We start from the raw sequence: 19,796 nt of genomic DNA, 5'->3' as shown, positions 1-19,796 counted from the left end.
TTTGTTCTCCTCCCCTCTCAGCAGATCTCTACATCAAAGACAGCCTGCACATGCGCTTCTCTCTCCATTCTACACAGAACAGCACTTATTGAAGCCACTGGGTTTCTTTAAAACTAGCCACTCATTAAAAGGTTTGGGATGCAACTTTCCTAAAAAGCTTTGCTCTTAACCAAAGTGACTACACATTACTTTTGGGCTACAAAAGAATAAATTATGGATACTTAATACAGAATTACTGGGTCCAAATGTTATATACGAGATTATCTTATATTTGAATACCTTCCCTGACAAGTTGGAATAAATAAAAGTCTTGAGTTGGAGACCAGTAGAAAGCATTATAAGCCAGAAGGTACACATCATGCCTGTCTCTCATTTTAAAACCCAACAGCCCTAACCATCAAATGAAGTACATTTGCAGCAGCTCTAAAGGGCATAAAAATTTTGTTCTCTGATTTCCAAGTCTAAAGGTACAGGTGGTTTTTCTCCATAGTAAGTGTATTTATAGAATTAAGTGACTTGCAAAGCCTCTTCATCAAGAGTGTGAACTTACCCATACAATTGTCACAAACTTTACATTCTATCGGTTCACTGTAAGGAAAGTATACTGGGTTGGTGTTAGATGCAGATGTTGTACTCCAGGCCCGAGGAATTTGGCCTCAAGATCAAAAACGTAGTGACCATGTTTTCTGATTCTGATACAATGCTTGTGACAGGCACTTCTCCCTAGATTGGAGTCAGACTGTATTACAGCAAATGTACCTACGGGGATAATGCTTAGAGTCAGTATGGGTGGAAAACGTTATTGTTCTGTCCCATTTCAAGAGTGGTTAGCCCTGTGGGTGTGGTTTAACACCCTGAGCCCTGGCATTAAACATGAGGCCTGTGGCATCACTGCCCTGCAGTCACTGCGGGCATCCACGAGGTCTGGTCACAGTGACCGGATGGGAATCCTCTGCTACACAGAGCACTGGGGAGAGTGCGGGTCCAAGCCTACACCCTAACTGTTAGCCCCAGTACTTGACTTCTCAGAGACATATAGTCTTGTTTTAATGATCCTTGCTTCAATGAAAACATTTGATAATAGAGTTCTATTGGAATCCATTCTTTTTCAGAGGGATTATTTCTAATATTAGGTGAGTGACTCATGAGCTACCTATAATAAGTATTCATTCTTCAGTGGGAAGTGATATTATTCAGAAGATGTTACATAGATATATTTATCATTGACAAGAAAGTGACTTACTGGAAGCATGTTTGTTTGATCTATGGAAGAGCCCCCTTTACTAAATGGCTAAGAGTAGCCATGAGTGTCGAGTTCTCAGTGGAGAACTGAAGTCTTCTTGATGCAACTGAAAAGCAAAACAGTCTCAGTTGCTTCCACTGCCACACAGACTAGCAACAAAATTAATTGGAAGCTTTTAGTCAGAAAGTGAGTTCCTTCTGAAATAATGAAAGCTTTTGTGAAAGGATAAGAACAGAAAGCTAAGGGTAGTTGATGGCACATTAGAAGAAGGAGCCAAGAATTTGTCCATTTAAAGTGACTTTTAAATTAAAGAAGAGTTTTTTATAGATGTTCCAGAAAAGATATTAAAGACAGACTTTTTACAAGCAAAGAATAATTAGTTACTACTAATTAACCATCATTTAAAAGAATTAATGACATTCAGTGTAAGAGACTGGACTTTTGGAGAAAAAAATGCCATAAAGAGTAGAAGAGAGTGCTTTTGAGCCAGAAGAAATTATTTGCTTTGTCTTTCATTTTGTGAATGCTTTTTTTCAGTTATAAGAATATAAAACTTAAGTCTAAGAAATTCTCTAAAAGATTAAATGATTTCTCACTTTTGAAATGTTCATGATGCCAAATAAAATATGAAAGCATGATGCTTATTCTATCTTTTCAACTCTTTCATGCCTTTATACCATTAGAAATAAAATAACAGTAAAAACAAAATTAGAAAACTATCAGTATCAAAATCAGTTAAACAGATTTAGTTGATCTCTTTGGGCTCAAATACATGGCAACATTTGTTGGCCAGTTTTTACAGAAAATCTATGCCAAGTGTATGAATAAAACAAACAATTTAAAATTAGTTATAAGCCTTGGAAAATAAAATGTTGATATTACAGCAGCTTATATAATAACAAAAAGCAGCCTCTTCAAGTATATGGTTTATATATGCAGTTAAGGAATAGAGACAAACAGAGATAGAAAACTAAAAATGATGACTTTAATCTTAAAAAATGAATAAGAGCAAAGAATAGAATGGGTGCTGATTTGTTATCATATCCATATCCTAAAGTGACAAAATTTCTTAAAATGGAAATCCCAAAGCTGCTTGGGAGGTTTCCTGAAATAATGTGAAACACCCTGAGAGTCCTCTTAGTCCACCACTCCAAAACTTCAAAAGATAATGACTGTGGAGAGACATATATTCAAAACAGAAGGCATATCCATAAATCCTTGTTGGATGTCCAGCTATGAAGAAAGAAACAACTACCCACCTGTGGTAAGAATCATCAAGGGTTGATAAGGTGTCGTTAAGAGATCAACTTACGTTAATAAGTTCAACCTCCCAGATTTTTTTCAACAGGTCCATCGATGTGTAGCCGTTAATTAGAAAGGCTTTGGTGTAGTCACCTAGTTCAATGGAATCCAGCCACTCAGCCACAGATGTGGGATGGTAGCCATCATGGCCAATGGGTCTCATCTGTAATTAGAAAATCACGTCAGGATTAATTTAAGGTGTTTACTTTGTGTTCCAACAACAGAATGCATCTTGGAAATTTATCTGATATGAAGCAACAGATCTTTCTGGATAAGAAAATAAGAAAACCCAGAATACTTGAGGCACCATTCTAAATCATTAATAATTTCACGCTGAATTAGTTTTCAAAAATGCACCCAGAAATTTCCAATTTAGCTGCTAAATCAGTTCCATATTTGAGAGATCTAAATATGTCAAACTTCTGTTGTAGACATTATTGGCATTCTGTTGGACGGAATTGAAAATGATGTCAGTCGAGCAGTTTTAAATTCAGTGCTGAAGGCACAGGAAACTGCACTCCCAAAATGTAGATGATAATTCTCATATGCACAACATCAAAGCATGTGAAAATACTGCATGACTCAAACATCCAAAGGAATTCATGCTTATGCAAGACATGTATTGTAGGTAGTGCAAACATGCTGGAGAAACATACTGCTGTGGTAAGCCAGTACAGAAGAGGCTTTTGAGTGTTTGAAGACCATGTGTTCTGCAGACTCTACAGTATGTTAGACATTAATAGAGAACTCGCTGGCAGACAGATTCCTATTTTTTTGTCAGCTATATACAGATTTTTTTTTTTTTTACTTTTTTAGGAGAACAAAGAAGTGTGACAGCAACATAATGTTTCTGAGTTTAAATTGGAGTGTGAAAGTAATTTTAAGCACAAGAAACTTCTGGCTTTAAAATTTTGTATGGATTATTCTAGTCTTTTGGCTTTTATTTGAAATTTTAGTTGAATTTGCAGTTCTTGGTTTTTTAAGTAACTCACTTCTGACTTGTGCTGCTTTGCACGCCACACCTTACATCGAATACTTCAGTTATTAAGGAAGGCCAGCACCTCATCAACTTGATGTAGTCCTTCAGCGAAATTCAGGATGGGAATGGCAGAACTGGGCAAAATGCAACATAGATTTTCCGCTTCCTTTAGATTCAAGGAGATAAATACTAATGGAAATCTATAGGATTCTGATTTGCAAGCAGAGAAAAGATTAGCCGGAGCATCAGGGATTCAGATTTTAATCTCAAACATGTTAGGCTTTCTGTCACTATGCAGTGTCCTCATTTTTGAAATTTTCCTCATTCCTTTTCTTTTGGAGGGAGGTGCAAAGTGTTTATCAGGGCAGAAGAGGGGCCAAAGTATGATGGAGCTTGATGAAGCCTCTGTGGACCCACTGGAGCTCTGGCACAGTTTAGGCTATTAGAGAGTCCTGGGCATGGCAGATAGAAATGGGCCTTTGGGCCCCACCTCTCTGTTAGTGGATGTTGCTGTCCTGGGAGGAGATGCTCTGGGTTGGGCTCTCTGCCATGCAGGCAGACCCTGGAGATGCTGACAGCTGGAGGCTGTCTGGTGACCACTCTCCCCAAAGCCTGGCAGGTCCTTACTTGAAGGGAGATACAGATGGTACATGGCCATGTCTTCCAGAATAGCCGGGACCTTGATTCACCAAAGGCTAACTTGTTACTACACTTAGTTTTTGCCTTTCACTCTATACCCACTCACTCATTCACATGCACACAACATCTATCTTTTAAATTTTAGATGAATTATTGGAAAGACATATCTCCTGAACCATTTGCAGACATCATGAAACTTTATCCCTGACGCTTTATCGGCATGTCCCAGGAACAAGGATGTTCTCCAACGTAGTCACAGTATCATCACCCCCAAGAAATCTAACATTGACAAAATGATGTTACCTAACATATGGTTGGAGAAGGCAATGGCACCCCACTCCAGGACTCTTGCCTGGAAAATCCCATGGGCAGAGGAGCCTGGTAGGCTGCAGTCCATGGGGGTCACAAAGAGTCAGACACAACTGAGTGACTTCACTTTCACGCATTGGAGAAGGAAATGGCAACCCATTCCAGGGTTCTTGCCTGGAGAATCCCAGGGACGGGGGAGCCTGGTGGGCTGCCGTTTATGGGGTCGCACAGAGACTGGACACGACTGAAGTAACTACTGAAGTACTGAAGTACTACAGACGTACTGAAGTAGCAGCAGCAGCAGCAACATATAGTTAGTATTAGCATTCCCCCAAAGTACCCAAAATATCCTGTGTAGCTGTTTTTTTTTTTCCTAGACATGATCAAAGGTCAAGGCAATTATATTTTCAAGTACCTCTACCTTTCTTTCTCTTTTCTTCTTCTGGGATTATATTTACTACTTCGTTTTTAGGTTCTGTTTTCTCCTTTTCTCTTTCCTACTGTTCCACGCCCCAGTCTGTTTTCCATTTCAAGGTTTAAATGTCCTCTGCCTTGACATTACCATGTAATTCATTATTTGCATTGGGGTCTAAACTGCATCAAATTTTTGTATTTCATTTTTACATTGCCTGACTCATTTTGGCTACTCACTAGATGTTTGTTCACATAACACGTAACTCAGTGTTTATTATACAGTAGTTACAAATATAAATGACAACTCAGGATTTGCAAAATGATGTTTACCAGCAGTTGCAAATAACTGGATGTTATCTATGTGTAAAATTGGCAACTAGGACCCAAAAGCAGAGGCTCAAAGGTATCAAATACTTTCACATTCTACAGAGAATTAAAAAAATACTGGGGCTAGAGGCATTTTCCAGGACTTATTAGGAGGTGGCTGAACCAACTCTGCTACCCTGAATAATCACCCCAGCCTCAGGAAACTCCCTGGCTGTCCCAGTTAATACAAGGAAATAACTAGAAAAAAGAGAAGAAGGAATGGAGAGAGAATCATTAGGTTTGAAATTAATAGCTTTCCAGGGAGGTCTTTCTGCTAGCCATCTGAGAAGCTGCCCATCCCAGCTGTGATACCGGGTACAAGCTTAGAGTGTCTAGATGCATCAAGCTGGGGTAGAGGCACATGTCCCACACCAGAGAACTGTGCAGTAGGGTCCTCATAGGTCACCCCAGGTATTCACACACCATTCCTTTGAGAGAACACCCAGTGGCCACCTGCCACACAGAGGTTGTTAATGGTCAGCAGTAGTCAAAGAGCAATGATGGGAAACCCACCAGACCTCTGCAAAGCAAACCCAATTAACTATAAAGAAGTATGCCTTCCCCCAAGTCACTCCTTCTTTAGCACTAGGGAATTTAGAGTCAGAAAAGAGAGAGGTACCAGTCCCTTGGGGGAAGACTAAATTGGGGTGGGGGTTGGGGAAGAAAATAAAACTGGAGGCTTAAATGGATAGGAACTGAATTTTTAATATTATATATAACTGTAAAGCTATTGGATGTACGTGATGTGAGATTGGATGTATGGATGGGAGAGTTGGGCTATAAAGAAAGCTGAGTGCCAAAGAATTGATGCTTTTGAACTGTGGTGTTGGAGAAGACTCTTGAGAGTCCCTTGGACTGCAAGGAGATCCAGCCAGTCCATCCTAAAGGAAATCAGTCCTGAATATTCATTGGAAGGACTGATGCTGAAGCTGAAACTCCAATACTTTGACCACCTGATGCAAAGAACTGACTCATCTGAAAAGATCCTGATGCTGGGAAAGATTGAAGGTGGGAGGAGAAGGGGACGACAGAGGATGAGATGGTTGGATGGCATCAACGACTCCATGGACGTGAGTTTGAGTAAACTCTGGGAGTTGGTGTTGGACAGGGAGGCCTAGTGTGCTTGCAAAGAGTCAGACACTAATGAGCAACTGAATGGAACTGAACTGAAAGCTATTGGATATATCTGAGATAACATTAAAAATAGTAAAAAGAGAATGAACTGAGCTTGATTGAAGGCAGGATTGGGGAAAAAAAAAAGTCCCATCAGTTTCGGCAAACTGCTCAGAAATCTGGTTACTACTATGAGACAAGTTCTCCCGACCAACCTTAAGAAGGCAAGCGGGGGAAACAGTTGGTGGAAAGATGAGAGGTGGGGCAGGCTGTGGGGCAGGGCCACAGAGAACGTGGGAATGAGTACATTGATGTGTACAGGGGCAGCATTCATTCAGTCGCTCACTCGTTAAACATTTAGCCCATGCCTATTCTGATGAATGTTGTAGAAGAGCAGGAAACAAAACAAGTTATAGTCTCTCCCTCATAGAAATTATAACCCTATTTAAAAAATATGCGAGCAGATGACCAATAAATTATGAAGGCTTTGCACACCTGAAGAAAGGAAGCTATTAGTGCTGAAAGAAGTTACAAAATTAACTTGACACATATTTAATGATATGCAGAATGGTTACTGTGCTGCACAATAATTTCCTTCAAAGCAATTCTTCCATCTGTTCCCTCACTTCTGTTCTTCCTGCCACTACTCTGTTTAGGTTCTTGTTGGTGCTTATAAAAACGAATGCAATAGTCTTCCACTTGGCCTCCCACCTTTTTGATCCAGCTTATACTATGATGCTACATCAGTCTCCAGGCTCTTAAATTAACCCTTGCACAAAATCCTATAGAAGCTCCTTCTTGATAAAAGCCCAAATGTCCTTTTCCAGCATTCTAGGACAACTGAGACCAAGTACAAAGTTATCTTTTCAACCTCATCTCACACTACTCTGCTGTATGTAAACTAACACATATAATTAAACACATCAGTTTGTCTAAACAGTATGCTAAATTGCTAGCCATTCCATGAACATGAACTGTGTGTGCAAGACACATTCATGTCTTTGCAAATATCATTTTCCATGCTTGGAATGATTTCTGCCTTTATTTCTGCAGTGTTTCTCTAGGACTGGCTTCTTGAGCTCTAAGATACAAATTTCCAACTGTTTGTAAAATATCTCATATAGATGTCCTATAGTATCACCAACCCAAGAAAAATGTGTTTCCTTTGGCTCACAAGTGCCCTCCCTCTGCATTCCCCAACTAAGTTAATGGGGAGCATCACACCATATGCAGTCCCATGTGCGACAGTCCACGGGGTCGCAAAGAGTCAGACACGACCCGGTGACTGAACAACAACTGCACACCATCGCCCAAGTAGAGGCTTAGGAGTCATCTTTCTCTTTTCCATTTTACCTCATATCTAATTAGGCCACAAGTCTTCTGTATTTGATTTACAAAGTGTCTTTCAATTCAATTCTCTTCTTCCAAAATGAACTTTGGAATGTGACAACAGTATCTACTGCCGTGTTGTAAGGATCATAAGACACAAGGCATGCACACTGCCTAGCACAGTTTTAAATATATGTCTTCAATAACTTAGTTTCCTTCCCTCCTTAGTGCCCTAAATTAGGCCCATGCTTATTTTGAAACTGTATATGTTGAGTCTTTTGGCTGCTAATCTTTTCAACTTCCAATCAAAATTCTTCTTTCCTCTTTCACTGCTTCCTTTTCTTTTCTACCTTGTTTTAGAAAGAGTTTATGCCTGCTAACCTCTTTATACCCCCCTTTCCACAGTTGACAGCTACTTTTTAAAAATATATCTAACAAGGTTCCTCAAGTTGATTGAATCATTTCTAATTCTCTGCTTTCTTCGTGGATGAGAATTATACCTCTGTGCCCCTTGCCAAGGAATCTGCATTGAATCCTGCTATACCTGGACTTACTACTCCATCCCATTGATGTTGGCTGTATACTTTCTTGGCCAGTGGAACAGGCAGAAGTATCAGTGTGGCGGTCTCTAGATGAGGCCTCTGCACTCCTGTGATCCAATTATCCTATTGTATTCCTATACTCTATTATAAGAAAAACAAGTGCTGAGTAGTTACACAACTGCTAGCCCTATGAGAAAGATGAAGACTTGTGGAGCAGACCTAAATCTAGGCTGAAGCTTGGAGTCTACCCGAGCTCTCTGGAGCGTGGGTGAGTCCACCTGAAGTTAGCTGAATCATGAGGAAGAAAAAATATACATATATTTTGTTGCTATAAACCACTGATATTTTGACATAGAGGGGAACATGGACTAATAAAATCACTGTTTATTTCAAAACTCTTGGTGTTTGTATTAGTCTGGGTTCTCCAGAGAGACAGGATCAATAGGCTGTGTATATACACACGCACGCGTCTGAAATCTGGCAAGTGTCAAATCTGCAGGACAGGCTAGAGACTCAGGGAAGAATTTGCAGTTCAAACCTGAAGGCAGCCTGGAGCAGAATTCCTTTGACTTCTTTGGGGGACCTCAGTGTTTTTCTCTGATTGGATAAAGTTCATCCACATTATAGGGTAATCTGCTTTACTCAAAGTCTACTGATTTAAATGCTAATTTCACCTAAAAATTACCTTCAGAGTGACACCTAGACTGGTGTTTGACCAAATATCTGGGTATTGTGGCCTAACCAAGTCAACATATAAAATATTCGAAACTCTTTAATTTATGAATTCACTGGCAAATGACTGAGAGAGACTTGGGAAGCTAAGTTAACATCAGCATCCTATCCAAGCTGTGTGACTCTCATCTAGTAAACATCAGTGTACTGTATTTTCACTGATCTTAAACTAAGTAACTCTTTATTTTATGAGTACGATTGTTGGGGCATAATCTACTGTATTTCTAGTATATTTCTACACTTTTGCTCACACCATTTCCTCTGTCAGGAATACTATTTTCCCCCTGTTCTCTGTTGACATTCTATCCATTCTTAAAAGATCCTGTTCAAATGCTGCCTCTTTTATGATGCCTTCTCCAAATGCTATCCTTACTCCCAAGTCAAAACTAATCATACCTTCTACCAGGTTTCTGTAGTAATTTGCACAAAATTCTATTATAGCTCTATTAAAGTTTGATTTCTATTATAGTTAGAGAGGTGAGTATCTGTCTTAGTTAGACTGTCAACCTCCTGGTAAAGAAACAAGGTCTTAGCCACTTTTGTAGTCTCTCATGTGCCCAGCAGAGCATCTTATATATGGCAATCATTTGCTAAAGGTTTACTAAAATGCCTTTTCCTTCTCCAGGGGATCTTCCTGACCCAGGGATTGAACCAGGGTCTCCTGCATTGCAGGCAGATTCTTTACCAACTGAGTCACTAGGGAAGCCCAATTTAATGAACACGTGAAGAGAAAAGGACAAATTAATTTTAGTGGCATGGCATCCATTTGTGGGGAGATGTGTACTTTGTACTACATATTATACAAATGAGGGTTCCTGTTATGGCCTAACTTAATGTTTACAAGTATTTAAAACTATTAAATACCAAGGACCAGTTCTAGGGAATATGCTGTGTAGTATGCCGTATGGGTTTCCTAGATGGTGCAATGGTAAAGAATCTGCCTGCCAGTGCAGGAGATGCCAGAGACGCAGGTTCAATCCCTGGGTCTGGAAGATCCCCTGGAGTAGGAAATGGCATTCCACTCCAGAATTCTTGCCTGGAAAATTCCATGGACAGAGGAGCTTGGTGGGCTATAGTCCATGGGGTCACAAAGAGTTGGACATGACTGAGCACACACAGCACATGCCATATTGCAAAATGCACTGGGCTTGTCTCTGTAGCTGGCAGTCTTGACTATACTATTGTTAGTTGTATAACCATGGGCAAGTTACTTCACCTCTAGGCTTCAGTGTTCTCATCTATAAAATAAAGGTGTTAGATCAATAATCTCAAAGTTCCCTTTTAGTTCCTAAATCTTACAACTCTATAATTTGTATATTAATATCAAATTAGTGTCATAGTTATTTATCTAGTAAAGAGGAAAGAAACCCAAAGGCAGAAGAAAAAAAATGCAGCACAAGATGGGACATGGATAGAGGAGCCTGGCGGGCTACAGTTCATGGGGTTGCAAAGAGCTACTAACACTTTCAATTTCATAGGACATTTAGGCTAGAGTCAGATGTCATCCACACTTTTTTCTTGAGTGCGTCCACAAGGAGCACGATGACTGCTTTCTCAGATTAGCAGTGGTGATACTCTTTTCTCAGCAGGCTCATCTGGCAGGACAAGGATAGTCAGAGACAGCTCGAGGGGCTGCCAGGCCCGCCGTACTGTGAGCATGAATGGGCGTCAGGCACAGTCTGTAATCTGAGAGGCCGAGTGGTGAGCAGGCATGATAACAGGTTCGCAACAAGGCAATACTATTCAACGAGTTGAATCCCAAAGTCTGGGGAAAACCTAAGCTGGAATAGCAATCAGAGACAGCAGGGAAGAAAGCTTGTCTCAGGAAAATGAGGATATCTTGGTACATTTCATCAAAGATCTTCCTTGTTGCTCATGATGTCTTGTTGATTTTCTGCAAATGGGCACTGACTGTCCTCCAGGAGCCTCTTAAAGCAAACTTGGCCTCAGAGGGAACACACTGTTAACATCACAAGCCACAAAGCAGGCAGAGATCACTGACCCTAGGACAGTGCTCTGCAGTGTCCTAGGGCTTCAAGGGGGCCATTATAAGACAGCTAAACAGCTGAGGTTCTAAAACTGCCTGGTCTACTTCAGTTGAATAACTCATATTTTAAGTGTCTTACACAGGTAAGAGGAAAGAAAGCTTAAAAAAGAAATATTTGAAAACCACTGACCTAGAAGATTTTTGTAAGATCACATGATCACTACAGCTTTATTTTCTCTTAATATGTTAGCTTTATTTGAAATATTCTGGGCTTGTCACATATGCATGGACATACATATATATTTATTGTCTGTCATCCTTTCTGCCTGAGACCAGCTTTGTCTGTTCAGACAAGGATACTACCTTATAAACTGATAGAGCCACAAGATGAAAAATATAAAAGAGGAAGGCAACAAAAATAGAAAAAGGAAATAAAAATAAGAGAAAATGGAATTACATTGTAATAGATTTGGGATTAAATTTAAAAAATAGTTCTCAATTCAACAAGTTATGAAGCTGGCATTATGACACTGGCATGGTAATTAGATCAAGAGAATAAGGAACTTGAACAATTCAATAACAAATTTGGCAGATATTTTTATGTCTGAAAGTGTTACAAAATTGAGACAGAGCCCCATTGTTGTCCATCAAAAACTGTTCTCTCTTCTTCCACAGTAATGGGGCTTCAATTAGGCTCACATCTACTTAACTAGATATGTGATACACTAGCTTTTCTTCTGCTTACTTCTATGAGAATACATTTGAGCCTATGAGATGCCACTGAAAGTGTTAATGTAACTTCCAGATCACCTTTAACCTAAAAGAGTCTTTGCTCTAGAGTTTCCTTTTTTTCTGTGGGGGGTTGGGGGCGGGTCTTCTCTTGAGCTGAAACATCTGTGTTGACAGTCTAGCTTTGGTCCCATGGGCAAAACAATACTATAGAGTTTGGGAAATGTTTCTCACATATTAATGCACACAAGAATCATATGGGAGACCTTAACCTTCAGGTTAGGTCAGAACCTGAAGGATCTAAGTCAACAGGTTGAAGGGAGACTGAGATTCTGCGTGTCTAACAGGCTCCCTGGCAATGCTGACATTGTCAATCTGTGGACCACACTTTATTTTTTTTTTTTTTTTTTTTTTTTTTTAAATTTTATTTTATTTTTAAACTTTACATAACTGTATTAGATTTGCCAAATATCAAAATGAATCCGCCACAGGTTTACATGTGTTCCCCATCCTGAACCCTCCTCCCTCCTCCCTCCCCATTCCATCCCTCTGGGTCGTCCCAGTGCACCAGCCCCAAGCATCCAGTATCGTGCATCGAACCTGGACTGGCGACTCATTTCATACATGATATTCCACATGTTTCAATGCCACCCTCCCAAATCTTCCCACCCTCTCCCTCTCCCACAGAGTCCATAAGACTGTTCTATACATCAGTGTCTCTTCTGCTGTCTCGTACACAGGGTTACCGTTACCATCTTTCTAAATTCCATATATATGCGTTAGTATACTGTATTGGTGTTTTTCTTTCTGGCTTACTTCACTCTGTATAATAGGCTCCAGTTTCATCCACCTCATTAGAACTGATTCAAATGTATTCTTTTTAATGGCTGAATAATACTCCATTGTGTATATGTACCACCGCTTTCTTATCCATTCATCTGCTGATGGACATCTAGGTTGCTTCCATGTCCTGGCTATTATAAACAGTGCTGCGATGAACATTGGGGTACTCGTGTCTCTTTCCCTTCTGGTTTTCTCAGTGTGTATGCCCAGCAGTGGGATTGCTGGATCATAAGGCATGTCTATTTCCAGTTTTTTAAGGAATCTCCACACTGTTCTCCATAGTGGCTGTACTAGTTTGCATTCCCACCAACCGTGTAAGAGGGTTCCCTTTTCTCCACACCCTCTCCAGCATTTATTACTTGTAGACTTTTGGATCGCAGCCATTCTGACTGGTGTGAAATGGTACCTCATAGTGGTTTTGATTTGCATTTCTCTGATAATGAGTGATGTTGAGCATCTTTTCATGTGTTTGTTAGCCATCTGTATGTCTTCTTTGGAGAAATGTCTATTTAGTTCTTTGGCCCATTTTTTGATTGGGTCATTTATTTTTCTGGAGTTGAGCTGTAGGAGTTGCTTGTATATTCTGGAGATTAGTTGTTTGTCAGTTGCTTCATTTGCTATTATCTTCTCCCATTCTGAAGGCTGTCTTTTCACCTTGCTAATAGTTTCCTTTGATGTGCAGAAGCTTTTAAGGTTAATTAGGTCCCATTTGTTTATTTTTGCTTTTATTTCCAATATTCTGGGAGGTGGGTCATAGAGGATCCTGCTGTGATGTATGTCAGAGAGTGTTTTGCCTATGTTCTCCTCTAGGAGTTTTATAGTTTCTGGTCTTACGTTTAGATCTTTAATCCATTTTGAGTTTATTTTTGTGTATGGTGTTAGAAAGTGTTCTAGTTTCATTCTTTTACAAGTGGTTGACCAGAGTTCCCAGCACCACTTGTTAAAGAGATTGTCTTTAATCCATTGTATATTCTTGCCTCCTTTGTCGAAGATAAGGTGTCCATATGTGCGTGGATTTATCTCTGGGCTTTCTATTTTGTTCCATTGATCTATATTTCTGTCTTTGTGCCAGTACCATACTGTCTTGATAACTGTGGCTTTGTAGTAGAGCCTGAAGTCAGGTAGGTTGATTCCTCCCGTTCCATTCTTCTTTCTCAAGATCGCTTTGGCTATTCAAGGTTTTTTGTTTTTCCATACAAATTGTGAAATTATTTGTTCTAGCTCTGTGAAGAATGCTGTTGGTAGCTTGATAGGGATTGCATTGAATCTATAGATTGCTTTGGGTAGTATACTCATTTTCACTACATTGATTCTTCCAATCCATGAACATGGTATATTTCTCCATCTGTTAGTGTCCTCTTTGATTTCTTTCACCAGTGTTTTATAGTTTTCTATATATAGGTCTTTAGTTTCTTTAGGTAGATATATTCCTAAGTATTTTATTCTTTCCGTTGCAATGGTGAATGGAATTGTTTCCTTAATTTCTCTTTCTGTTTTCTCATTATTAGTGTATAGGAATGCAAGGGATTTCTGTGTGTTGATTTTATATCCTGCAACTTTACTATAGTCATTGATTAGTTCTAGTAATTTTCTGGTGGAGTCCTTAGGGTTTTCTATGTAGAGGATCATGTCATCTGCAAACAGTGAGAGCTTTACTTCTTCTTTTCCAATTTGGATTCCTTTTATTTCTTTTTCTGCTCTGATTGCTGTGGCCAAAACTTCCAAAACTATGTTGAATAGTAATGGTGAAAGTGGGCACCCTTGTCTTGTTCCTGACTTTAGAGGAAATGCTTTCAATTTTTCACCATTGAGGATAATGTTTGCTGTGGGTTTGTCATATATAGCTTTGATTATGTTGAGGTATGTTCCTTCTATTCCTGCTTTCTGGAGAGTTTTTATCATAAATGGATGTTGAATTTTGTCAAAGGCTTTCTCTGCATCTATTGAGATAATCATATGGTTTTTATTTTTCAATTTGTTAATGTGGTGTATTACATTGATTGATTTGCGGATATTGAAGAATCCTTGCATCCCTGGGATAAAGCCCACTTGGTCATGGTGTATGATCTTTTTAATGTGTTGTTGGATTCTGATTGCTAGGATTTTGTTAAGGATTTTTGCATCTATGTTCATCAGTGATATTGGCCTGTAGTTTTCTTTTTTTGTGGGATCTTTGTCAGGTTTTGGTATTAGGGTGATGGTGGCCTCATAGAATGAGTTTGGAAGTTTACCATCCTCTGCAATTTTCTGGAAGAGTTTGAGCAGGATAGGTGTTAGCTCTTCTCTAAATTTTTGGTAGAATTCAGCTGTGAAGCCGTCTGGACCTGGGCTTTTGTTTGCTGGAAGATTTTTGATTACAGTTTCAATTTCCGTGCTTGTGATGGGTCTGTTAAGATTTTCTATTTCTTCCTGATCGAGTTTTGGAAAGTTGTACTTTTCTAAGAATTTGTCCATTTCTTCCTCGTTGTCCATTTTATTGGCATATAATTGTTGATAGTAGTCTCTTATGATCCTTTGTATTTCTGTGTTGTCTGTTGTGATCTCTCCATTTTCATTTCTAATTTTATTGATTTGATTTTTCTCCCTTTGTTTCTTGATGAGTCTGGCTAATGGTTTGTCAATTTTATTTATCCTTTCAAAGAACCAGCTTTTGGTTTTGTTGATTTTTGCTATGGTCTCTTTTGTTTCTTTTGCATTTATTTCTGCTCTAATTTTTAAGATTTCTTTCCTTCTACTAACCCTGGGGTTCTTCATTTCTTCCTTTTCTAGTTGCTTTAGGTGTAGAGTTAGGTTATTTATTTGACTTTTTTCTTGTTTCTTGAGGTGTGCCTGTATTGCTATGAACTTTCCCCTTAGGACTGCTTTTACCGTGTCCCACAGGTTTTGGGTTGTTGTGTTTTCATTTTCATTCGTTTCTATGCAAATTTTGATTTCTTTTTTGATTTCTTCTGTGATTTGTTGGTTATTCAGCAGCGTGTTGTTCAGCCTCCATATGTTGGATTTTTTAATAGTTTTTCTCCTGTAATTGAGATCTAATCTTACTGCATTGTGGTCAGAAAAGATGCTTGGAATGATTTCTATTTTTTTGAATTTACCAAGGCTAGCTTTATGGCCCAGGATGTGATCTATCCTGGAGAAGGTTCCATGTGCGCTTGAGAAGAAGGTGAAATTCATTGTTTTGGGATGAAATGTCCTATAGATATCAATTAGGTCTAACTGGTCTATTGTATCGTTTAAAGTTTGTGTTTCCTTGTTGATTTTCTGTTTAGTTGATCTATCCATAGGTGTGAGTGGGGTATTAAAGTCTCCCACTATTATTGTGTTATTGTTAATTTCTTCTTTCATACTTGTTAGCATTTGTCTTACATACTGCGGTGCTCCCGTGTTGGGTGCATATATATTTATAATTGTTATATCTTCTTCTTGGATTGATCCTTTGATCATTATGTAGTGACCATCTTTGTCTCTTTTCACAGTCTTTGTTTTAAAGTCTATTTTATCTGATATGAGTATTGCTACTCCTGCTTTCTTTTGGTCCCTATTCGCATGGAAAATCTTTTTCCAGCCCTTCACTTTCAGTCTGTATGTGTCCCCTGTTTTGAGGTGGGTCTCTTGTAGACAACATATGCAGGGGTCTTGTTTTTGTATCCATTCAGCCAGTCTTTGTCTTTTGGTTGGGGCATTCAACCCATTTACGTTTAAGGTAATTACTGATAAGTATGACCCCGTTGCCATTTACTTTATTGTTTTGGGTTCGAATTTATACACCATTTTTGTGTTTCCTGTCTAGAGAATATCCTTTAGTATTTGTTGGAGAGCTGGTTTGGTGGTGCAGAATTCTCTCAGCTTTTGCTTGTCTGAAAAGCTTTTGATTTCTCCTTCATACTTGAATGAGATCCTTGCTGGGTACAATAATCTGGGCTGTAGGTTATTTTCTTTCATCATTTTAAGTATGTCTTGCCATTCCCTCCTGGCTTGAAGAGTTTCTATTGAAAGATCAGCTGTTATCCTTATGGGAATTCCCTTGTGTGTTATTTGTTGTTTTTCCCTTGCTGCTTTTAATATTTGTTCTTTGTGTTTGATCTTTGTTAATTTGATTACTATGTGTCTTGGGGTGTTTCGCCTTGGGTTTATCCTGTTTGGGACTCTCTGGGTTTCTTGGACTTGGGTGATTATTTCCTTCCCCATTTTAGGGAAGTTTTCAACTATTATCTCCTCAAGTATTTTCTCATGGTCTTTCTTTTTGTCTTCTTCTTCTGGGACCCCTATGATTCGAATGTTGTAGCGTTTAATATTGTCCTGGAGGTCTCTGAGATTGTCCTCATTTCTTTTAATTCGTTTTTCTTTTATCCTCTCTGATTCATTTATTTCTACCATTCTATCTTCTAATTCACTAATCCTATCTTCTGCCTCTGTTATTCTACTATTTGTTGCCTCCAGAGTGTTTTTAATTTCACTTATTGCATTATTCATTATATATTGACTCTTTTTTATTTCTTCTAAGTCCTTGTTAAACCTTTCTTGCATCTTCTCAATCCTTGCCTCCAGGCTATTTATCTGTGATTCCATTTTAATTTCAAGATTTTGGATCAATTTCACTATCATTATTCGGAATTCTTTATCAGGTAGATTCCCTATCTCTTCCTCTTTTGTTTGGTTTGGTGGGCATTTATCCTGTTCCTTTATCTGCTGGCTATTCCTCTGTCTCTTCATCTTGTTTAAATTGCTGATTTTGGGGTGTCCTTTCTGTATTCTGGCAGTTTGTGGAGTTCTCTTTATTGTGGCGTTTCCTCGCTGTGTGTGGGTTTGTACAGGTGGCTTGTCAAGGTTTCCTGGTTAGGGAAGCTTGTGTTGATGTTCTGGTGGATGGAGCTGTATTTCTTCTCTCTGGAGTGTAATGAAATGTCCAGTAATGAGTTATGAGATGTCTATGGTTTTGGGGTGACTTTGGGCAGCCTGTATCTTGAAGCTCAGGGCTGTGTTCCTTTGTTGCTGGGGAATTTGCTTGTTATGTCTTTCCCTGGAACTTGTTGGCCCTTGTGTGGTGCTTGGTTTCAGTGTCGGTATGGAGGCGTTTGATGAGCTCCTGTCAATTAATGTTCCTTGGAGTCAGGAGTTCCCTGGAGTCAGGGATTGGACTTAAGCCTCCTACTTCCAGTTATCGGTCTTAATTTTACAGTAGTTTCAAAACTTCTCCTTCTATACAGCACCACTGATAAAACATCTACGTTAAAGATGAAAAGTTTCTCTACTGTGAGGGTCACTCAGAGAGGTTCACAGCGTTACATGGAGAAGAGAAGAGGGAGGAGGGAGTTAGAGGTGACCCAAATGAGATGAGGTGGAATCAATAGTGGAGAGAGTGGGCTAGCCAGTAGTCACTTCCTTATGAGCACTCCACAACTGGACCACTCAGAGATGTTCACGGAGTTATACAGGGAAGAGAAGAAGGAGGCAGGAGACAGAGGTGGCCAGAAGGATAAAAGGGGGAAATGAAAAGGCGGGAGACAGATCCAGCCAGTAATCAGTTCCTTAAGTGTTCTCCACCGTCTGGAACACACAGAAATTCACAGAGTTGGGTAGAGTAGAGAGGGGTTAGGGAGGAGATACAGGTGACCTGGTGGGGAAAATGGAGAGTCCAAAGGGAGAGAGAGCAGTCAAGCCAGTAATCTCGTACACTAGTGAAAAATGGGTCCTGAAGATTGGGTTCTTAAAGGTACAAAATTGGTAACAAATACATAAAAACAAAAATTAGAAATCTAGAGTAGAGTTTGGAATTTCAAAAATGCGATGTTAATGCAAAGGAGAAGGAAAAGAAAGAGAGAAAAAACGAACAAAGAAAAACAAACAAGGTCGTGAAAGTAATAAAGAAACTACAGGTACAAAATTGATAACTAATACCAAACAGCAAAAATTAAAAATCTAGAGTAGAGTTTGGAATTTCAAAAATACAACGTTAAAAAAAAAAAAAAAAAAAAAAAAGAAGAAGAAGAAGAAAAATAAAGAGAGAAAACAAACCAACCAACAAAAACAATGTCGCAAAAATTATAAAGAAAATACAGGTACAAAATTGATATCAAATACCAAAAAGCATAAATTAAAAATCTTGAGTAGAGTTTGGAATTGCAGATATACGATGTTATATAAAAGAAGAAGAGAAAGAAACAGAGGAAAAAAAAAAGTCACAGCAATTATGAAAAAAACTATAGGTACAAAATTGATAACATATATCAAAAGGCTAAAATTAAAAATCTAGAGTAGAGTTTGGAATTTCAAAAATGCAATGTTAAAGAAAAGAAGAAAAAGAAGAAAAAAAAAAAAAAAACCACGGTCAAAAAATTATAAAATATATATATGAAGTTTGCTGAAGAAGAAGAAAAAAAAAAAAATAGGGTCTTTTTTTTTTTTTTTTTGCAAAGTAATAGTTATAAAAGTGAAAATTAAAGGACAATAGAGGACTTAAAAAAATTTTTTTTTAATTAAAAAAAAAAGAAAGAAAGAAAGATTGATCGTAAAAATAGTAAAAATATATCTAGGTCTTTCTCTGGTTTTGTTGTGAGTATTGTGGGTTCAGTTCATTTTTGGCAGTTCCTTAGTCCGACTTATATTTCTCAAGATCTATAGGCCCCTTCCTATGTAATCCGTAGTAACCACAGGGTTTTAATCTATGGCCTGTAGCTTCCAAGGCGTTTCCCTCTGCTATAGCTTCTTCTGTTTGCTGGTCTCTTCAGTGTCTGGTTCCCGCCCTGACACAAAGGGGTCGGTGGAGGACCCTATTTTTTTTTTTTTTTTTTTTAATTTAGGCTCACTTGTTCAGCCGCGCTGTGGGGAGGGAGGGAGGGATGCTGCAAACAGATATCACTGGCGTGCGCTCGAAGTGCCTCGGCCACACTGGGTCTGCCCCCGCTCACGGCGCGTGTAACCTCCCTGCCCACACTGCTTGGGCTCTAGGTTGTTCCGCCGGGAACAATCAGAGGCCGGCCCTGGACTGAGCTCCCAGGTCCAAGCCGCTCAGGTTCAGGCACTCGGGTAGTCCTCAGAGAGGCGCTGACTCGGTTGGGCCTGCGTTTTGTGTTCTTCCCAGGTCGAGCAGCTCAGGTGATGAGGTGTTTGGCGGGCGCCAATGCTGCGACTTATCGCCTCCCCGCCACTCGGTTATCTGGGTGTAAAACCGGCGCACCTTCTCAGGCAGATATTGACCGTCCAGACCCCCAAGAAGTTTTAGTTAGCAAAGAAGCCTGCTTACAGTTTTATAGATAGTGTCTCTCTGGG

General features: G+C 39.2%; 1 protein-coding gene across 16 annotated transcripts in view; it reads right to left on the bottom strand.

Moving 5' to 3' along the window:
* Positions 1-19,796, bottom strand: part of ANKS1B (ankyrin repeat and sterile alpha motif domain containing 1B) — a 1,161,043-nt gene that overhangs the window by 322,906 nt on the left and 818,341 nt on the right. For all 16 annotated transcript variants that reach the window (XM_055576264.1, XM_055576282.1, XM_055576254.1 and 13 more), the window contains one exon: positions 2,556-2,708. In XM_055576264.1, the coding sequence (XP_055432239.1) occupies positions 2,556-2,708 (153 nt within the window). The remainder of the gene's footprint in view (positions 1-2,555; positions 2,709-19,796) is intronic.

The sequence above is a fragment of the Bubalus kerabau genome, chromosome 1 (assembly GCF_029407905.1).
Source record: "Bubalus kerabau isolate K-KA32 ecotype Philippines breed swamp buffalo chromosome 1, PCC_UOA_SB_1v2, whole genome shotgun sequence".
NCBI classification, from domain to species: Eukaryota; Metazoa; Chordata; class Mammalia; order Artiodactyla; family Bovidae; genus Bubalus; species Bubalus kerabau.
This window is presented reverse-complemented; position numbering and strand designations above follow the sequence as displayed.